The 23460-nt window shown below is 43.7% G+C and overlaps 1 protein-coding gene across 1 annotated transcript; it reads right to left on the bottom strand.

The window, feature by feature from the left end:
- Positions 1-1971: 1971 nt before the first annotated feature.
- LOC134466781 (trypsin-1-like) lies at positions 1972-16082 on the bottom strand. The gene is made up of 6 exons (XM_063220658.1): positions 15977-16082; positions 9701-9721; positions 7555-7723; positions 6330-6598; positions 5671-5822; positions 1972-4600 (listed from the first exon to the last, which is right to left on the bottom strand). Exons 1-6 carry the CDS (start codon positions 16029-16031, stop codon positions 4295-4297), a joined length of 972 nt encoding a protein of 323 aa, XP_063076728.1. The 5' UTR covers positions 16032-16082; the 3' UTR covers positions 1972-4294.
- Between the last annotated feature and the right edge of the window lie 7378 nt (positions 16083-23460).

Genomic DNA, 23460 nt, shown 5'->3' with positions numbered 1-23460 from the left:
CTTAACCACTAGGCTATGGCTGCCACATCTTCAAAAGTGTGGCACTAGATAGCTCATAGTAATACTGTGTACGGTGTGTACCAAAGTTCTCTTCTACTGTACTCTACCACAGTGTTTCCCATTTTTTTTTCCTCGTGTACCCCCTAAGCCTTTTCGTTGTGCCTTGACTACCCCCAAACTCAAGTTCTATATGGGTTTCTCTATTCCAACGTGAATATGTTCCATACATTTGATAAAATCACATTTTTCCAAGTACCCCCTGCCGTGTGCTTGCATACCCCTAGTGGTACACGTACCCCTGGTTGGGAAACACTGCTCTACCAGTCTAGTCTGTTTCTCAGAACCTCTGTGTTTGTTTAGCTCCGGAGCCTCTTGGTGGAGCTAAGCAGAACTACACTGCACAAAGAGGACTGGAATATGGCGAATCCACAAAAATTGACAAAGCATCTATTGTTTTAAAACAGAGGAGTCATAGGGCAGTTTATAGACTATATTGACTTTATAGACTATATTGACTTTAGAGATGAACAGAAAACATTTTTGAAGGAGTTTTGTTGGTGGCAAGGACGGACAAATGATAGATAAAGCCATGCCTTCTGAAGGCGAAGCTAACGTGTACTCTCCCAGACCTAGTAGCCAAGAGGAGGAACTACACACAGGTTGGGTGAGAGTCAGACTAGTACCGCCCAGGTATGTGCTACAGGTCCTTAAGTTCCTCCCCCTGTGCTCTTTGATGTCCAATGTGGAGCTGTATTTGTTTTTTAATATTTAAATAGTAACTAAGACATGTTGCTTTGTTCAACATGTTAAAAATGTGTTGAACCCCTGCTCATCAAGAGCTTTCTGTACCAGCAGCGGTACCAGCCATAATGAGTCTATTTAAAACAGCATAGGAATGTATGTTGTGCAACATAAGTTCATGCGATGAGTAACATGCTTTAATCTCAATGTACTGTGAGTCAAGGCAGGTTCGCGAATACTTTTGGTAATATAGTGCACTATACATTTTACAGTTTTTCTCAATTGGTTTTGTACATTTCTCACAACAGAATAATGATTCTCAAAAGTCTTTGTTCAATTGTGACTTCCTGGTGTTACCTGTGCACATGGTCAAATCAGTTTCTCATTGTTTTCAGCATATCAAATGCTCTATTCCACCATGCCATGGCTGTGTACAATTCTCAGTGATTTCGTACATTATCAATTGCTTTTGTCTTATCACTCAAAAAGCTGTGTCACTGAATGCATGAAACTATCTCAATCTTATCTGATCAATGTAATATAAAACTGAATTTACAACATTTCCCATCCAATCTAAACAACATTTCGCTTCAGAAAAGATCCTCAAGAGTGTACTATTCAATTGACAACATGAGAAATTGATTTGACTAGCTTGTCCATACACTATGACACAATGACTAACCATTCTGCTGGCGCTGATACGTTCATTAACACAAAAACTTGGTTTTTGAAAGACAAATAAGGGTTTTGAGCAAGAGACTCGGTTTTGCAGGTTATCCACCGTGTTTTGCCATTTGTTGAAGCTGTTTTGAGAATTAATATTGTGTTTTGCAAATTGCAAGAGAGATTCGAGAAATGTACAAAACCAATTGAGAAATACTGTAAAAAGGCTGCAATACAAAAAAATCACCACTAGGTGGCAGTCACTTCAACACTACACATCCTTTTATACAGTGTTGGGAGCAGGTTGCCATACCTCATTATGCCATAGGTGTAAAACACAAGTACTTTTACTGGTGAAACTACAACGCTAGTACATGTACATGAATTTACGGTATTTATACAGCACATTAGCTTTTCCACTTTACCAAATGAGGAAGATACGCTGAAGAGTATTATTCACACGCACACACACAAGACACACAGAGAGAGAGAGAGAGAGAGAGAGAGAGAGAGAGAGAGAGAGAGAGAGAGAGAGAATGAGAGAACGAGAAAACAGACACACACATGTGCTGATTAGTCTTTAATATGGAGAGGAAAATATTCATACAGAATGAGGATTCACATGACAGATAGATATATTATTACATTACATTGCACTTAGCGGATGCTTTCATTTATTCAAAGCGACTTACAGTTATTATTTTTCAGGGTATTGGTTACAGTCCCTGGAGCAATGTGGGGTTAGGTGCCTTGTTCAAGGGCACTTCAGCCATGGATGGAGATGTAGGGAGAGGTCAGGGAGGATTCGAACCGGCAACCCCTAGATTGAAAGACCAACTCTCTAGCCCAGGGGTTCCCAACCTTTTCCAACTTGGGGCCCATTTAAAATTTTCACAAATGTTCGAGGGCCCTTGTCTGATCCAATAAACAAAAAAAATGCAAATAAATCAACAGCAACACACACAAAAAAAATTAAGAAAGTGATTTCAAGGCCCACTTGGAATACCTTCAGGGCCCACCAGTGGGCCCCAGCCCACAGTTTGAGAATCAGTGCTCTAACCACTAGGCCACAGTTGCCTACATATACAGTATATAGAGAGAGATTGAGGTAGATAGATAGATAAATAGATAGAGTGATATGGAGATAGACAGAAACATTCATATGATGACTGACATGACATTAAGGGCAGTCATGAGTAAGCAGTTAGGGCGTCAGACTTGTAGCCCAAAGGTTGCCGGTTCGACTCCTGACCCGCCAGGTTGGTGGGGGAAATAATTAATCAGTGCTCTCCCTCATCCTCCTCCATGACTGACCCTGAGCATGCTACTGTCCCACAGCACTGCTCCCTTGCACGGATGAGGCATAAATGCAATGGGCTGTGGACACTTGTGTGCTATGGAGTGCTGTGTCACAATGACAATGGGAGTTGGAATTTCCCAGTTGGGCTTTCGCTTTCATGACAGATAGACAGAGAGCAGAGAGAGAGGAATGAAGTGCAATTGTTAATTAATTAGGATTCACTAGAGTTCATCCCTCTTATGACAACACCTCCCTTCCCTTACATCCTTAGAACACCGTAAACGGTACAGTAAAAAAATAAGATGCAGCCTTGGACGCTGCACACACACACACATACACACGCGCGCGCACGCATACACTCACACACATGCATTTTCTAAACACACACACACACACACACACACACACACACACACACACACACACACACACACACACACACACACACACACACACACACACACACACACACACACACACGTCATTACATACTGAAAAAAACAACATGTCTACAAGTGCATCATCATCATCAATATGGAAACACCATCAATCAATCAATCGAACAATAAATAAGTGGCATAGCATACAGGCTATAGTACTGTACGTCATCGTATACTTCAGTGGAGTGCAGTAGTATGCACTCCAGTAGAGGAGGCATTAGTGGTCAGGGTGTTGTGGTGCAGCACGCTAAGGCACTCGTCCATACTGTATACCGTAGGCCAGTGGTTCTCAACTGGAACAGTCTTGGGACCCACCATTTTCCACTCTCATTCGGTTGCGACCCAATTTTTTTAACGTTCAAGTCAATTCAATGCAATTCTCAAAATGTAACCAAGAGTCGAATGACTGGTTGCACGCTATCTATCTCACATAAACATTCAGATTGTATCTGTTGACAACAGACGACACAGAGTTCACTAGCCTATCAAAATAAAAGTGTAAATTGTTGCAGGAAAAGTTGGATTTTTTTTTTAGAATTGCGACCCACCCATGACCCCTCCGCGACCCACCAGTTGAGAAACACTGCCATAGGCCATATATGGGCTTGCATGATCATAGGGACCCGGGTTCGAATCCGACCTGGGTCAAGTCCCAAACCCAAGCCCGTCCCTCAGTGTTATATATACAGCAACTCAGTTAGAGTGGCACCGTATACTGTATTCAATAGGATTAGTGCAGCAGTATGCTTCATTAGTAAGAGAGCATTGTATACAGAAAATCAATGGAGGTGGAGTAGTACACTGCATACTTCAACAGGAGTAGTATACTATACAGTAACTCTTGTTCTTTATACACAGTACCGACCAACAAAAAAACATGAACTGAACTGAAAACCAGTCAGTATTTTTATAACATACGTTAGGCCTAAGAGGAGTATCAGGAGAGGAGAGGAGAGAAGAGGGAGAAATGTAAAGCACAGCAAGGAGAAGAAGGAGCCAGAGAGGAGAGGAGGTGTTGAATGCAATATCAGAGGAGGAGAGGAGGGAGAAGAAAGAAGAAGAGAGGGAGGAGAAGAAAGGGAGGAGAAGGAGGAATAGATGTATTAGGATAGGAGGAGAAGAGAGAGGAGAGGGAGGAGGAATAGATGTACTAGGAGAGGAGGAGGAGGGAGAGGAGGAGAGGGAGGACTGTCAGGCACAGAGCCGAGAGCAGCCCCGTCAGCTGGCTCCTGGTTGCCGCAGCGTTGGTGGTGCTGCTGCTGCTGTCCGCCGCCACGCTGACGAAGCCGGGGGCGTTGGTGGTTCCGACCTTTTCCGTGATCCAGCTCTGGTACTGGGAGACGCGGGCATAGACGCCAGGATACTCGGCCAGGGCACAGCCGATACCGAAGCTCACCACGCCAGCCTGCACCCACAAAGTGCTGTTCTTGGCCACCAGGGGGCCACCCGAGTCACCCTACACACACACACATAGGGACACGCGCACACACACACATGCTAAGGATATATACACACACACTATAGGGACACACACACTGCGCACGTCACGAGCATCCGCCTTTACCAGTCTTTCAGCAACTGTATTACTTGCAAAACTGAAAATTTTCCAAACAAGCAATTCGCCTACGCGTTATGAGTGGTTGCGTACCGTAATGAATTCAAAAACCACATGTTGAGCCTGCAAAATATGGTTCATAAGTCGTCTCATGGATATAACCAAACCGAATATTTTCGGCAGAGCTCCAAATGACACACACGTTACAGGGCAGAGTAGAACATGATGTTATAAAATCAAGGGTTTTAGTAGAGAAAGTGCGCTCAACTCCAATTTCATACAAGGTCTTTGGGTGCGAGCAAACAGCAAAGTTCATGTATAGTAAAAAAGCCGCACTCCCGGATCAGTTTCTTGCAGTTTTAATACTGGGTTAGCATGGCAGACAGACAGACGTTTCGGCCTAGCATTTAAAAGCTAGCACCTTCATTTTGCACAAGGATGTGTTCATTCAGCTCCAACATACCCACATTTTTAATAAAACAGCTCAAATGCCAAGAACCTTAATGCAGCATATGTGTATCTGCAGGACACAATGGGTTGTGTCCAGTCCTGTGTGTGTGTGCGTGCAAGTGTGTTTGTATCTACCTGGCATCAGACTTCACCGCCCGTGTCCAGGCCTGCGTGTGTGTGTGTGTGTTAGTGTGTGTGTGTGTGTTTGTATGTGTGTGTGTGTGTGTGTGTGTGTGTGTGTGTGTGTGTTAGTGTGTGTGTGTGTGTTTGTATGTGTGTGTGTGTGTGTGTGTGTGTGTGAGCATGCGTGTGTATCTACCTGGCACGAGTCTTTGCTGCACGTGTCCAGTCCTGTCTCTGTGTTAGTGTGTGTGTGTGTTTGTATGTGTGTGCATGTCTGTGTGTGTGTGTGTGTGTGCGTGTGTATCTACCTGGCATGAGTCTTTGCCGCCGGCGTCCAGGCCTGTCTCTGTGTTAGTGTGTGTGTGTGTGTGTATGTGTCTGTGTGCGTGTGTATCTACCTGGCATGAGTCTTTGCCGCCGGCGTCCAGGCCTGCGCAGAGCATGTTGGCGGAGATGCTGATGCCCTGAGGGGAGTACTTGCTGCTGCAAGAGCTCTCGCTGACCACCGGCACCTCCACCTCCTGCAGCGTCTGGGGGGACGGCAGAGGCACTACACACACACACACACACACACACACACACACACACACACACACACACACACACACACACACACACACACACACACACACACACACACACACACACACATATTAACTACTTTATTTATGTCCACAATTCATAATATGTACATATGGACATAAATGTTACACACACACACACACACACACACACACACACACACACACACACACACACACACACACACACACACACACACACACACCACACACACACACACACATACACACACACACACACACACACACACACACACACACACTCACACACACACTCACACACACACGCACGCACACACATACGTGCGCACAGCACACACACACACACACACACACACACACACACACACACACACACACACACACACACACACACACACACACACACACACACACACACACACACACACACACACACACACACACACACGTTACACATGCTACACATATATCAAACATCAATGTCACAAACTGACCTCCAGATCCGATGGTGCCCCATCCCGTGACCCAGACGTTGGCACCGCCGTCGTAGGTGCTGCCGGACGCGGCCAGGCAGACAGGCCGGACGTAGTTGGTGAAAGTTACGGTGGACGCAAGGCGGAGGAGAGAGATGTCGTTTTCCTGGGTGTTGGAGTTGTAATCGGCGTGGTTGATGATCTCAGAAACGCCCACGGAAACCTCGTTGGCGTTGCTGCCCTCCTGAGACTGTCGACCGAGGTAGATCGTCAGGCCTGAGGTGGTAACGCTACGGAGGCAGAGGGAGAGCCACTTGAAGGACAAAGTCCGGTATATGGGCCTTTTTCATGCGACATCACACACTGCTGAAAAGCTCTTACAGTAATATAATGTAAGCCTTTAATATAGACTTAAGGCTCTTTTCCACAGCCGGTATTGCGGTAGGCCTACAGCAACACAGTGCGACAGTGTGTCGTGCCCAATCGAAATAAAAAGCAAAAAGTGGCGGGCGAGTCGCGCTGTGTCGAGCTGTAGGCCTACCAGAAAACCGGCAGTGGAAAAGAGCCTATAGTGTCTTGAGATATCGACATTAAAGCTTAACATATCTACATATAAGCCCTTAACATGTCAATAATCTTTTACACAATGTAATTTATCACACAATTAGGCCCTTAACATATCACCGCTTAAATCCTTAACACATCGCCATTTATGTCCTCAAGATGTCGACACGGGGGTCCTTAACATATCGACAACTATCAACGCTGACACTATCAATATGATGACATTGATACACACATTAAATGAACATGAAGGCCGATAACATATTGACAACAATGGATTTCTGCATGGGCCTACCGGGCCCGGGTCCAGAGGCCCAAGAGCCAAGGGGGCCCTGTTTTTCTCAGGGGAAAAATCCTCCAACCCCCAACATCATCCGGGCAGGAAACTTTCTGGAAACTAGCGACACTTTTCTGTCTCTCAGGGCCCAGGGGCACAGGAGTCACAATCCACCCCTGCAAATCGACACTTAAAGCTTTGTATTGTTTACAAAGTTATGGGTAAGCGGTTAGGGCATCAGACTTCCAGTGCTCTCCCCCATCCTCCTCCATGACTAGGGTACCCTGTGTATGGCACCGTCCCGTCGCATTGCTCCCACCATGGGGCACCATTGGGGGGTTGCCCCCTTGCGAGGGTGAGGCATAAATGCAATTTTGTTGTGTGTGCAGTTGTGTGTTATCTCACCTGGTGAAGCAGTGGGCGGCGGTCAGCACCCATTCGCTGTTGATGAGGGATCCTCCGCAGAAGTGGCCACCGAATGAAGTGTGATGTAGGCTGGCCTGCCAAGGCCACGCCCCTTCTGGAGCATCCGCACCGCCCACTATCTTGGTGTTCAGGGGAGCTTGCCCGCACACTACAGGAGAACAGTCATATAAGGTCAATGTTTGTGTGTGTGTGTGTGTGTGTGTGTGTGTGTGTGTGTGTGTGTGTGTGTGTGTGTGTGTGTGTGTGTGTGTGTGTGTGTGTGTGTGTGTGTGTATGTGTGTGTGTGTGTGTGTGTGTGTGTGTGTGTGCCATCAGGGAAGTGCGAGGCCACAAGCACAGGTCGAGTGAAGTTGCCAAAACCAATAAACTAAATAATAAAATAAAACAATATGAATTCAAATGAAACAAAACTGTGTCCTATATCATTAAAAAAAAAATAGAAGTTAACCACAGGCAAGATTCTCCCTGCCCAGATTCATACTCATCAAGGCAACACACAATGCAGCATGTAAGCCCTTCTGTTCGGTTGCCAAATACCATACAATCAAAAGTGTGAAGGGAAATTGCAATGGCATTTCACCGTCCAAGGTTAAACCGGTTAGTAATTTAATGCAACATGGGGGTAGGGGAATGCAATGACATTACACCTTCCAAGGTTGAACCGGTTGGTATGGTTAATTACATGCAACATATGAGCGATGCATCCTCTATCTACTCCCTCAGATAGAGCTGGTGGTCGCTATTCTTCATTCAATATGACGACAACCAGGCTTGTACGAAATTCCGAATGGAAAGAATTTCAATTCAAAATAATGGCATAATACGAACACTAGGTGGTGCCATTACCTTGAATTTCTTTGAATTTAAGCTACACCACCCATTGAAAGTACATAGAACACCACCACCTAGTGTTCGTATTATGGCATTACTTTGAATGGAAATTCTTTCCATTCGAAATTTCGTACAAGCCTGGCGACAACATTTCCACAGGAGCCCACAGTAGAATAGCCTAGTAAACCAGCGCCACCCGCTGGACGCCAAAATGTTTTGGCTGCGAGTGGGTCTGGCCTCGCATCGTTTTAGTGGTCTGCCAGGCTTGCCAAGAATCTGGCAAACCAATCACAAGGCAGAGATTTGTTTGAATCAAAGTGGGCGGGCTGAGGGAGTGACGACGAAGCTCGCACTTTGGGAAACACATGAACGAGAAAGATTGGCCAGAGCGCCGGCCTATAGGCACAGGCACGGTTTGAAAGACAACGGGTTGTTCTCATCAACACTCTTCGGATGTACTACGCATCGGGGGCCAGACTAAATTACACATCCAATCTCACATTTAGGCTGGTTTATCAGGCTAACAGAAAGCTTTGTGAATAGGGAGCCAAATGCTACCTTCAGTTTAGATTGCATGGTCGGGATGACAGACAACAGAGGCTCGTCATGCTGTTGTTATTGTTTTTACTGCAGCTAATATACACACAATAAGGAATTAAAGTGCTAATTCAACACTTGACTTAAAGGGACAGTTTGGTCAATTTCAACATGCAGCTGTAATGCTCACACTACCCTGGACTTGTCAGTGCCTGAGATTTTTTTTTCTTCTTCTTCAGCTGTTTCCGAGATCCTGGTCATTGTAATGGGGGCAGCTCTTTGTTTACATTTCAAAAAAACATTTTTATTTATTCCCAAAACATCCAAAAGGTTATAAAACATCAGCAGACAACTAGCAAACAGCAGTACCTTTTGGGAAAATATTTGGAGTTGGCCTATGTTTCATTTTTAAAAAATGTAAACAAACGCTGCCCCCATTAGAATTGCTCATATCTCGGAAAGGGCTGAGCCGAAAAATGTGGCATCACCAGGTACTGACAAGTCAAGGGTAGCGTGAGCAATACAATGCATGTTGAAATTGACCAAACTGTCCCTTTAAAACTGCATTTCTGGACTGATATTCGTTTCGTGTTATGGATCTTGGCGCCATGGAGCTGTGTGATTTAGGCTTCCTATTTATGCTGTATATTTCTATGGTGACATCACACAGAGAGGGTGTGACATCATACACAGAGGGTGTGACGTCATACAGATAGGAAGTAACACCACACAGAGAGGAAGTGACATAGTAACTCACCATCTAGCTGCGCCGACACACCTGAAAAAGAGAGCATAGCGTCACACAACAGTCTCAGCTGCATTACATTTTAAGTGTCTATGGTGTGCGTGCGCGTGTGTGTGTTTATGGTCCCGTACTGTCAAATCCGCACATTATTTGTTACATATTCCTCCAACAGTTTGTGATGCAACAAAGCAGCTCAGAGAGGATCATTGTCTAATTATGACTACACCCTTAACTAAGCACTCACGCACGCACGCACGCACACACACACACACACACACACGTACGCACGCACGCACGCACGCACGCACGCACGCACGCACGCACGCACGCACGCACGCACGCACGCACGCACGCACGCACACACGCACACACAGTAAAAACAAGTGTTACTGCTTCTTATTCTCTGGCCAGAGCACACACAAAGGTTCACTTCAGGAGGAGGACTGGTCAGGCACACTGAAACATTTCAAATGTCAAATTTCCTCTGCACTTTGTTTCTACTAGTGACGTCGCCTATGGTTATGGCTTCGATTGTAAGGCGTTTGGTTAAAAAGTGTCTGCCAAAATCAATAAAATGTAATGTAATAAAATAAAAACAGTTTCTACCCAGTGGCCATTACAGAACTTAATTATGCTTCCAAAGCATAGTTTTTATACATATACAATTCTTTTTCATTTTATTTTTATTTCTATTATTGCTTTAACAAGGAATTCTCAATTTCGTTGTGCTCGTCACAATGACAAATAAAAGATATTGTATTGTGTTGTATTGTATTGTATTGTAATGTAATAGTGTGTGCTGGTGGCGAGCCGTTCGGCTCTAAGAGCCGGCTCTTTGAAGTGAACGACAGGAACCTGCTCTGCAATGGGAGCCGTTATGGGATTATTTTTGGGAGCCGTTTTTGTTCTTTTGTTTGTTTTGTCCTTCTCTCCCCCTAACTCTCATTGTGTGTATCCTCTAAAAGTTCCAGTGGATAAAGCAGGTGTTACAGACACACTCACTGCGATCAGAAATGAATAGTATGTATTAATAACTTTTTAATTTACTTTGTATTTGGGTATGTTGGGTCATGATTAACGACTGATTATGATAAAAGTGTTGTTCATTAAGGCTTTTACACACTATACACTGCCCAAAGTGCTTCACAATGTCAATAATGAAACAAAATGTTGTAAAATAAAATGAAAACTTTTAATGTATTAATTATGTAAACATATATATAGGGAACCGTTTGGGAGCCGAAAGAGCCGGCTCTCCATAGTACGAAGAGCCAATAGAAACACATCTCAAAGAAGAGCCGAAAATCCCATCACTAAATGTATTGTAATGGGATAGGGGACTAATCACTTCCAACATCTGGATGGGCCGTGGCTAGGGCAATGATGCACCTCAACCAGTAGCCTACGGAGGCATGTCATTAACGCAATGCAGACACACCCTGCAAACCAGAAATCTCCCTCTTAGAAATGGGCTGACCAAATTCCAAGTCCTCTAACAGTACATCTCCTTCAGAGGTATGGGTTGAATGACAATGACAGTATGAGTTAGTGACATCTCAGTAGTACATGTCACGGCAGCACAACAGCAGCCAGTGCCACTATTGTATGGATCTTTTGTTTGTTTGTCTGCTTTTAGTGGACTAATTAAGAAGCATATTCATTGCAGCATATCAAACACCAATTACTAATTAATTTATGGGCATTAGCCCGTTCAGACACAGCGTTATAATTTTGCTGTTACCAGAATGGCAATGACCAAGTCGTGGTGCATTACTAAAGGCCCTGTGTTATGTCATAATAATAGTGTAGTACTATAGTACTTAACTTTTCAATGACTATTACAGCGTGACACTCAAGGTACAGCGTGCATTAAGGGGCCACATGCCGTTGCGCCACCTGACGTCTGAGCCCACAAAAAAACGTCTTTTACCCAGCCAGACCAACTTCTCAAAGAAAGTTGCATTTAGGATAGCCAAGCTCGTCACTCCTAGCCTGTTTGTGATTGGCTTTCAAATCTCTTCGAGACTTGGTCTGACCAAGAGCATAACAATTAACATTTCCCAAACGGCATGGAAGACCCGCTGCCCTTGGTTTGCTACTGGTTGTTTGCTTCCCGACAAAGTGGGAGGAGTTCCCCATTTTTCCGGAGCTCAGAAACGATACACTGTAAAAGATTGTCGTGATTTCACATTAGAATTCTACATCAAGAAGATGTATATACCAGTTTACTATTCACTGTTGTAATGTGCAATGCATTGTGGGATATCATATAGAGTACAATTCACAATTGTAAATGTACAGCAGCACATAATACTTTTTACATCATACTGTTGTAAAGATCTGTTTTGTCAGGGCTGCTGTCCTAATGCAAATGTATGCAAAGCCACATGCAGAAATTATGGAGCTCAGGTCACATTCTGATTGGATGCTTTTAAAACATGCATACAGGCCTGATAGAGGTGGAGAGGATTTGAACTGATTTGAACTCTTCAATCGCACACACCTGGTCATGAGCAAGGAGGTAGACATAGGAGGGTTTACAGACATCATCGGAGCGTAGTACGGAATGATAGCAAGGGGAGTCCAATTTTCTTCTTCCATGGTCAAATTGGAAGCATGGTAAAGTGTGGAACAGGTCATAGGATACAATAGTGAATGTTTGTCACCTGTCCTTAATTATCCCCCACAATTAATCCTGATTGACACCTGCAGTATATTTGGCCACAAACTGAGTACTGACAACCAGGTATTCTCTTTCCACCGATTTTGTGGAGTACAAATTTTATGCATCATAGCATAGCACACACTGACCATGTGCACCATGTCATTAAGCATAAATGTATTAGTTCTATGGCATTAAAGCAACACCTTGTACTACCAAGACAATAGGAGCCTATTTGGATTGGAGACAATTTTGGTCCCCTAAGGGAAATTCTTTCTCTCCATTTATCCCATTTGGGCAAGTGAATCACATTGAAGTACACACACTAGTCCGTAGCAGTGGGCTACCTGCTGAGTGGCGCCCGGGGAGCTGTGTGGGGGTTAGGTGCCTTGCTCAAGGGCACTTCAGCTGCGGTCCGGTCGGGCATTGAATCGGGAACCCTTGGGTTGCCAACCCAGTGCTCTAACCACTGAGCCACGACTGCCCCCAACTACTACACTGTGGCCAATGCATTTTCCATTGAGTGATACTGCTTACCCAATCTACCTTCTTTGGTCATGAGCCAGCTGATTGTAAATGACGTCCAGGTGTGCTAATTTCAGCTCAGTGCAATTCAAAACGGGCTTCTCTCTGCTAAAAGGGCATGGGAGAAGCCAATGATGGTTTGTCCATTTATACAGACGATGGGCAGGTCATAGAGCATAAACGATGCTCAGGTGTGGCAGCCCCCCTGTGGTTCAATTTGGCTTTTTGATGGCTTCGGCAACAGAATATATCTCAAAATCCCATGAGAAGGAATGGAATGGCCCAGGACCATTATTTTCAAAGACTGTATGTTGTGAAGTTTCCAGTGTTTGCGTTGGAAGAACACAACAATTAGCTGACAACTTGTTGCTAGCAATTTGGTGTAATTTTACAACAATTAGCTGGCAACTTTTTATTGCCAGCAATTTGCTTTAATTTTACTTCAATGAGCTGGCAACTTTTCACCAGCAGTTTAATTTAATTTCACACCAATGAGCTGGCAACTTTTTTGCCAGCAAATTTGTTGTAATTTTACAACAATTAGCTGGCAACTTTTTATTGCATGCAATTTGCTTTAATTTTACTTCAATGAGCTGGCAACTTTTCACCAGCAATTTAATTTAATTTCACACTAATGAGCTGGCAACTTTTTTGCCAGCAAATTTGTTGTAATTTTACAACAATTAGCTGGCAACTTTTTATTGCATGCAATTTGCTTTAATTTTACTTCAATGAGCTGGCAACTTTCCACCAGCAATTTAATTTAATTTCACACTAATGAGCTGGCAACTTTTTTGCCAGCAAATTTGTTGTAATTTTACAACAATTAGCTGGCAACATTTTATTGCCAGCAATTTGCTTTAATTTTACTTCAATGAGCTGGCAACTTTTCACCAGCAATTTAATTTAATTTCACACCAATGAGCTGGCAACTTTTTTTTGCCAGCAATTTGCTTTAATTTTACTTCAATGAGCTGGCAACTTTTCACCAGCAATTTAATTTAATTTCACACCAATGAGCTAGCAACTTTTTTTGCCAGCAAAATTGTTGTAATTTTACAACAATTAGCTGGTAACTTTTCACCAGCACTTCAACTCAACTTCACCTTACTGGTGCAATGTGCAATTAATGAAGATTGGCCAACAGGCTGGCCCACTTGAGCCATGAAACTTCCCACACATTAAAAGGACAGGTGTTTCAGTTATTTTGTCCAACCACTGTGTAGACAATTCCACATATATATGGAATGTTTACTTATAAACATGGATCAGAATGAAAACTTTTTGGAACTGAAGTTTTGATATGTGCATTAAACAAGGGCCAAAACCAATCCATTTAAGAATATCCTTATACTTTTTTAAACACTATCTTAGAAGGAGCCCAGTCTGTTTTTAAACTGTAGTTCTAGAGCAGGAGCATCAATGAATGGAACATTCTAGGAACTTGTTTGCTTTTTTATACAGATCTCTCTTGTTACTCTGTTGTCACACTCTATACCTAACCAATCTGTCAATTAGTGCCTTGCCTCACTTTATTACTAATCACTTTCATGCCGTGATTCAATGATTGCCAGCACCTGCCCAATGCCTGATTACTCTGGTCACATGGTTCACTTGCCCCACTATATAAACCTGGACTGTCACACTGCTTTGGTTGCTTGTCTGAATGGCACAGCATAGCGCCTGACTCACTGGCGCTCACTGGTATTGGCAATCAATTGATTAGCCGACTAGATGAGTGGTTGGTTTGTTGACAGGGTGGCTGACAGCATAGTGCCAGTTGACCAGCTAGCTGCCTGGCAGGTTGACTGACAGCCTGTCCGCCTGGTCAGTTGACTGGCTTGCTGCCTTGCTTGTTGACTGGCCAGCTGCCTGTCCGGTTGACTGGCTGCCTGGCTGGTTTAGCCAGTCAACCAGCCAGTGAATCGGACAGGCAGCTGGTCAGTCAACCAGCCAGTCTGTCAAGGCCAGTTGGCTACCTGGCCGGTTAACTGGTTGGCTGCCTGACAGGTTAACTGGTTGGGTTGTTTCATCTTTTGAGAGCCATCTTGTAGCATAGCATGTTTTATGGTGTTTTTTGCATAATATTAAATTTAGGCCACTTGATTGGATTGACAAATGCATATCCATACAGTCCTTATTGTGACTGTTTTTGAACCCCCCTTTGAGATGACTTGATAAATGAAAGTCCTCTTGAGGAAACTATCACTGTCACTGTGACAGCACTATGCTGAGTGATTTATTATTTGTGCCTCACCCATGCAAGGCTGAACTTGTAGACGTATATGCTTAGAGCAGAGTGGCATTATGGTACCATGCTATCTCAGTCATGGTGGAGGATGGGGACGATACTATGTTGAAGGCATCTCAGACATGGAGGCGGGCAGCGGGGGTGGAGGCGGGAGGAGGCGGGCGGATGAGGGGGCAGGACATGTGCCATGGTCAGAGTAGTTTTGAAAACGGAACAGTGTTGTAATTTTAAACGACTTGCTGGCAACTGTTTTTTTTCTGCAATTTGTTGTAAATTTAAAACAATTTGCTGGCAATTATTCCCCATCAATTAGCTGTAAATTTCAGCTTGAAATCTTTTACAGTGTACTTGTATTGTTCCTGGCCTGACTAGAAGCAACGCTGAAGGTGTCACTAGGAGGCTACGGCCTGGCTAAGGCAGCCCATCTCCCGTAGAGGAATCAACCAGCTCGCTTCTACGGCACCGACTTGACAGGCCAAATTCTCAGGAGAGAGTTGCCCTCGCGATACCCAGAGTAAAACATCAGTATAACTCAGCTAGCCTGAAGAGCACACTCTCACAGTCACAATTCATCTAAAAAGACTTTTTTTTTTTTTTTTTACAATTTACACCCCAATAAAACTCTCATACAAAAACATTTCTCATCAGATTCTTTTGCTAATACAATAGAATGATGAATGTAATAAAACATGTCTCATCGCATACTCTCGCTATCTAATAGGCCTACAACATTCTTTTAAGAGTGGACTGCTGCCTGAATTTCATAAGACTATAACCCATTTTGCTCTCACACATATCACCCCCCCCCCCTCACCAAAACACACACAAACACACACATAACAGACCTTACCTGAAGTGCAGAAAAGTAGTACCGATGCCGCGTATAGAACCCTACACATACTCATTCTGTTGCTGTCTGCTGTCTGTCTGAGACCTGATCTGTGTGGGAATGTGTGTTTTGGTCATCAGTGCCTGTGTTTATGTAATAATGTTGTCCAACGGGTCAGGGGTGTGTGTGTGTGTTTGTCTGAGTGTGTGTGAGTTCAATGTGTACAGAAACGTCACTGACTTTTTTCCATTTTGCATCTGTGGTTAGACAACAGTGTACCACACCTCCAGAACGCACACATGAACACACCCTCAGCCCACACACACACACACACACACACGCACACACACACACACACACACACACACACACACACACACACACACACACACACACACACACACACACACACACACACACACACACACACACAAACACATGGTCACTCTACAACCAGTAAACTGACACACTACATTACATGAATAAATACAAATAAAAACATGTATTACACTGTAAACCCAGACATCAAATGTACTTACCAAGACTAATTAAAATGCACTAAAAAATAGAAGTTTGATGGCATTTCTGAAGAATACTGAGTATTGACAACTTATTTGAGGAAATAGTTGTTCAGATGAATATGTTTTAGTTGAATGGATTAAATTCATAAGTTTTGGTTATGACCCCGCCTCTTTTTCTTCAGGCTGCACCAACTGGCCTCTACCCAGATGTGGGCAGTTGAATGTGTTCCTGCAGTGTGTTTCATGTTAACAGATCGTTTCAAATTTCAACTGACAATATGGCCACGCTGCAGCATCCAATTTTAAATCAGAATATTGCCACCTAGTAAAATTAGGCTATCTTGTGAAGTGCCATTGCACAATTGAAAGTCAAATGCTGCATGACATAATTGACATTGCCTACCATCAACCAGGAACAATGGTAGTGCCCAATCAACCTGTCAATTAGTACCTGCCCTCACTTGAGTACATAGGACTGTTACAAGTTCATTGAATTACTACCTGCAGCTGCCACATGCCTGATTACTCTGGTCACATGGTTAACTTTCACCTCTATAAAAACTCAGACTGTCACAATGCTTGAGTTGCTTGCCTAAATGACTGGGTTCGCTGGCTCTCTGTCCGGCTTGTTGGTTAGTGAGCTAACTGACCGACCAACTGACTGTTTGTTGGCCAGCTGGTTGGCTGGCTAACTGACTCTTTTGGTTGACTGTATGGCTGGTTTGTTAGCTGGCTAGCCATACAACTGACTTGTTTGTTGGTTAGTTGGCTGACTAACTGAGTGTTAGTTGGTTAGCCGGCTCTTTGGCTGGCTAGCTGACAACTGACTCTTTTGGTTGGCTGGTGGACTGGTTTGTTGGCTAGCTAGGTATTTAGTTGGTAGTGAGTATTGTGGTAGCAGGTATCCTTTTTGGTGTGTTGCTTACTTGACATATCAGGATTGTCTAATTATGCTCAACTAGAGTATTCTATGCACACTGGTTAATGTACTATCATCCAGGAGATTACAATAATTAAATGGTAATAATATTGCTCATACTGCAGAAACTTGAATTTCTCAGTGGTTATGGATAGTTTGGTCTATTAATACAAGAGAGCAGTGTGATGGACTGGTTCCATGCCACAGTTGTCTCAGTCATGGTGAGGAATGGGAGGTGCCACAATAACATGGTAGCTACCTCTTTTGTGGTGATGAATGGAGGGGCGGGATCATGGTAGTATATTACAGAAGACTTTCAGTTTGATCAACTTAAAATTTAATACATTTAACTGCAAATTTTAAATAAAATAATTCATTACAGTTAATCTTACGAATGATGGTAATTTTAATCGACTGGGAATTTAGTACATTAAACTGGGAATTTTGCATACAATAACTATAGATAACAGTTACTACTGTGGAAGATGGTAGGTTTAATCAATTTGGACTTAAGTACATTTAACTTAAACTTTTACATATAATGAGTATATACAACAGTTGAGGTCACAAAAGATTGTAAGTTTAATCACTCATAATTACTTAGTTTTTCTAGGGCAACCACTTTTCTGGGTTTTTGTAAGTAAACTCAACTTATAAGGTTTTACAGTGTAACACACCCTCAGCGCACACACACACACACACACACACACACACACACACACACACACACACACACACACACACACACACACACACACACACACACACACACACACACACACGGTCATTCAACCAGTAAACTGACGCACTATAATACATGAATAAATACAAATAAAAAATAAAAGCATGTATCAACGCACCCTCAGCCTACACACACGCACAGGCACGCACACACACACGGACACGCGCACACACACACACATGCACACACACACACACACACACACACACACACACACACACACACACACACACACACACACACACACACACACACACACACACACACACACACACTAAACAAAGAAATGTATTTGCAACACAAATTACAAGGAGTGTAGTAGCCCCACTGAGAGCTTAAGGATCTGGACCTTCTGAGCTACCAAACTGAGACATGACATGACATGACAGGACATGGCACTAAACAACATAGCTACTGGATGCTACTGCCACACTCCCCAACGGCAGGAGCTTCCCAATATGCAACCAGGAGCCAGCTACCTCCCATTTGAAAGTGTTCTAACCAGCAAGTCACACAAACTACAAACATGGAGGGACAAAAATACATATCCACTTCTCAAAGATGTCAGCAATGTAAACAATGAGGTGTAAACAACACCATGCGTTTTTTTTCATTTGGTCGCATTTCATCTTTGAAAGAGGCAATGCCAATATAACTACACCTTAGAAAGGTCTACGGGCGGTTTTGCAACTGTTACTCTGTTAACTCTATTTGTCCATAGAGCCCTATCTCACGCCTTTCGTAAAGTCTTCACGAAAATAATAGAGTAATTTTCGTGGTGCACTCACGTTATTGCCCACCTTTCGTAAAGTCTTCACAAAAATAATAGATTAATTTTCACGCTGCCTATTCACTTGAATTGCCCCACTGCTGCTATGGTTATCCAAACGTCTGCAGGGGCGGGGAGGGGGTGCTGACAGAACACTGCTGATACACTCGGGACTCACTAATTCGACGCCCTTTCGGTACTTACGCCTTATGTCCCCTAAACCTAAACCTAACCCTAATCTTAACCCTACTTAACCCTAAACCTAACCCTAACCCTAACCTTAACCCTAACCTTGACCCTAAACCTAACCCTAAATTGCTTGTTTGAAATGTTTGATTACCATGTGACGGTAGGCTACCGAAAGGGCATCAAACTAGTGGGTCGCTAGGCAACAGTCGGGCAATTCAAGTGAATAGGCAGCGTGAAAATTAATCTATTATTTTCGTGAAGACTTTACGAAAGGCGGGCAATAACGTGAATGCACCACGAAAATTCATCTATTTTTTTCGTGAATATTTCACGAAATGAGTGAGATACGGTTGCCATAGAATGATGCTTGCTGAGTAATGTGCAACATAAACTATCCCTGACACTGTGCACTGCCATTGCAGTGATGACATCACGATTGTCAATGGGACGGAGTCGGTTTGCCTCGATTTTGCCCCAGCTCGCGACTTCAACAAGCGTTCCAATGTATTTCAGCAAGTAGGAGGTCAGAAACATCCCATCCCCCACATTTGTATCATAATTTCATAAGAAACAATTCAAAAGACAGGAAGGACAGCACTGGTTACTTCAGACCAGGGGTCTGAATAATTTGATTATGACATCACGTTGCGGATGTCATAATCATATTATTAAGAATGTTGGTAAACCTGCAACCCCACCTTTAATGCCGTAACAAGCAATCAAAGTCTTAAGTACGAGGAGTGCTGTCCTTCCTTTCTTTTGTATGACATGAGATTACTGACGAAGGCAACAGCCACCTTTGAAAATGATCCCTTCATGCAAGGCGTTCTCATCTTTTTTGATGCTTTTTTGATGCCCAGTGTGAAATTTGGTGGAGGAGGAATTGTGTTGTGGGGTTGTTTCTCAGCAGTGATGCAAAAGTCATGGGTATCCTCTTACTGCAGCAGGGGTCGCCGGCGACCCTATTCACTTGCTGAACATACTTAACTACATCATAACAACATTGCTGTGACATTACAGAGAGCCATAGTGCTGCGCTAAGTTAAGCGGTTAGTTTGCTTAATTGAAGTAAAAGTACATGTTGAATTTATCTTAAAACGCTTTCTCTTCTTCAAAAGTGAACACGTCTCTCTCTCGGTCTCTGTCCAAATGAATCAAATATACCTCCTTATAAGGGAAAAGTGACCAAGAACACACACACACACACACACACACACACACACACACACACACACACACACACACACACACACACACACACACACACACACACACACACACACACACACACACACTTCCATCATTAGTGGTGAGGGCACTGGCACTACCGGTGCGACCAGTGGAAGAACAAACACACACACACACTCACACACACACACACACACACACACACACACACACACACACACACACACACACACACACACACACACACACACACACACACTCACACACACACACATCATGAGGGTTAGGTGAAGCATTCATCTGAGATAAGTCCACACACACACAGAGAGAGAGAGAGAGAGAGAGAGAGAGAGAGAGAGAGAGAGAGAGAGAGAGAGAGAGAGAGAGAGAGAGAGAGAGAGAGAGAGGACTGGTTTCATAATGTTATTAGACACACAAAAACAGGTAATGGAGCGTAAAGGATAAGTACAGGTGGCAAGGCGAGGCAAAGCACAGTAGTCATGTGTAATTAAAAGATCATCAACAAAGAACATCAGAGGGTGCAGACAGCCTCGCCAAGGAAGCTGTTTGATAGAACACTTGACCATAGTAAAAAAGAAGGATCACCGCACACTGGTGGACTTAGTTTTTGCTGTTTTTATTTAGGTGAACAACGCCCTGACGAAGCGCAATGCGAAACGCGTTGTTCACCTAAATAAAAACAGCAAAAACTAAGTCCACCAGTGTGCGGTGATCCTTCTTGTTTACTATGGATTACTGATAACTGCACTTCACCAGCACCTGGAACCTGGCTGTGCATAGGAGTTCCAGATCTTTGAAGAACACTTGACTATATTATATAATACCCTAAGTCCTTGTGCCTTGTTTTTGTGAAGTTAGGAACTGGAATGTCAAAATTCTTGTAATGGTGAAGAATCTTTTTTTTTTATTTTTTATCCTGGATCCTTTTCGGGTCATCACCAAAATGTAATCACTTGTTCCTTTTATGCATATGAGAAACAAAATATTAAAAAGGATCACATTAAGAGAGTCATAAAAGATTAAATCTGCTGTGCACGTGTCATTAAAATTAATGAGAAGCACTATTTCTGGCTGGCATGGCACCGTGTGTGTGTGTGTGTGTGTGTGTGTGTGTGTGTGTGTGTGTGTGTGTGTGTGTGTGTGTGTGTGTGTGTGTGTGTGTGTGTGAGAGAGAGAGAGAGAGAGAGAGAGAGAGAGAGAGAGAGAGAGAGAGAGAGAGAGAGAGAGAGAGAGAGAGAGAGAGAGAGAGAGAGAGAGAGAAGTAGACCTCCTGAACTAATAATGTGTGTGTTTCAGGCAAATAGACCACAATTGGGAATCATTGCTTTCAAGACAGTGAAACCACTGTAAACGCACACAAATACTTTTCAGTACACACACACACACACACACACACACACACACACACACACACACACACACACACACACACACACACACACACACGCGCGCGCACACACACACACACACACACACACACACACACACACACACACACACACACACACACACACACACACACACACACACACACACACACACACACACACACACACACACACACACACACACAGCGCACCAGCTGTGTTGTCCCGGTTTTGGTTTTGGTCTTTGGAAACTCCTCACCTGCATCATATTTGCACACTGCTTTGAATTTCAGATAATGCACCATCTCCAGGTTACAAAGACACTTATGCCTCTTTTCCACTGATGGTTTTCTGGTAGGTCTACAGCTTGACTCAGCGGGACTCGGCCACCACTTTTTGCTTTTCAATTCAGCTGTGTCATGCCTATTCAAAAAGCAAAAAGTAGTGGCCGAGTCACGCTTTGTCGAGCTGTAGGCCTACCAGAAAACCCCCAGTGGAAAAGAGGCATTATTGGCCTGTCTTCACATTACAGCACACACACACGTACCTCCTGCAGCGTCTGGGGGGACGGCAGAGGCACTGCACACACACACACACACACACACACAGCACACCCAGCACACCCAAAACACACACACACACACACACACACACACACACACACACACACACACACACACACACACACACACACACACACACACACACACACACACACACACACACACACACACACACACACACACACACACACAGCTAGGACATCCCTGCTTCTTTCAGAATTAAATTTGTACAAGTCTATGTTCGATATTACAAGCATCTGCAGTATACATGGCAAAAGAGTATTGAAGATGGCATATACGTACAGATATCTGTCTGTATCTGGATCTATATCTATTTGAAGAGTTCAGATGCACAACCCCCTAACTCCATTTCTGAAGACCTGCACTTCTATATTTTTAGAGAACCCAGTTGTTGGTTTGGTTTACATTCATGTACTTGATAATACATATAAATAGTTATATTACATAAAACAAATATGCAATTTTGATAGCTTTGTATTAAATAAAAATGAATTAAGATTATTTTCTGAAAAGGCACTTAGGGGGGTTTGCATCTGAACTCTTCATTTATCCATACATTTCACACAGTCTAGGCACATCCAAGTTACAAGTGGGAGAAGGGTCAAGACAGTCGTTCAAATAAAGGTACGGTAAATGACATACTGCACTCACTGATGACATACTGCACACCATTCATTACAGGGTGACGTTTCAGGCCACCACGGCCCTGTCCGAGGAACGTCACACACACACACACACACACACACACACACACACACACACACACACACACACACACACGCATGCATGCACACAAAGGATGATGTCATAGCATCTCCACCTGATGTGTGTGTGTTTTGTGTGGAATGTGCCCAGCACACCCAAAACACACACACACACACACACACACACACACACACACACACACACACACACACACACACACACACACACACACACACACACACACACACACACACACACACACACACACGTTGCATGCTCAGAAAGGGGATGATTGGTCAGACAGGAATGAGGTTTGGCCTGTGAGGAGAGAGAGAGAGAGAGAGAGAGAGAGAGAGAGAGAGAGAGAGAGAGAGAGAGAGAGAGAGAGAGAGAGAGAGAGAGGTGGAGGTGATGAGAAAAGAGAGAGAGAGAACAGAAGTCAAGTGGTCTCATGTCAGCGGGTGAGGTCGGGACAAAGACACACTTTGTTCAGCAGTGTG

Source organism: Engraulis encrasicolus, chromosome 17 (assembly GCF_034702125.1).
Source record: "Engraulis encrasicolus isolate BLACKSEA-1 chromosome 17, IST_EnEncr_1.0, whole genome shotgun sequence".
NCBI lineage: Eukaryota > Metazoa > Chordata > Actinopteri > Clupeiformes > Engraulidae > Engraulis > Engraulis encrasicolus.
This window is presented reverse-complemented; position numbering and strand designations above follow the sequence as displayed.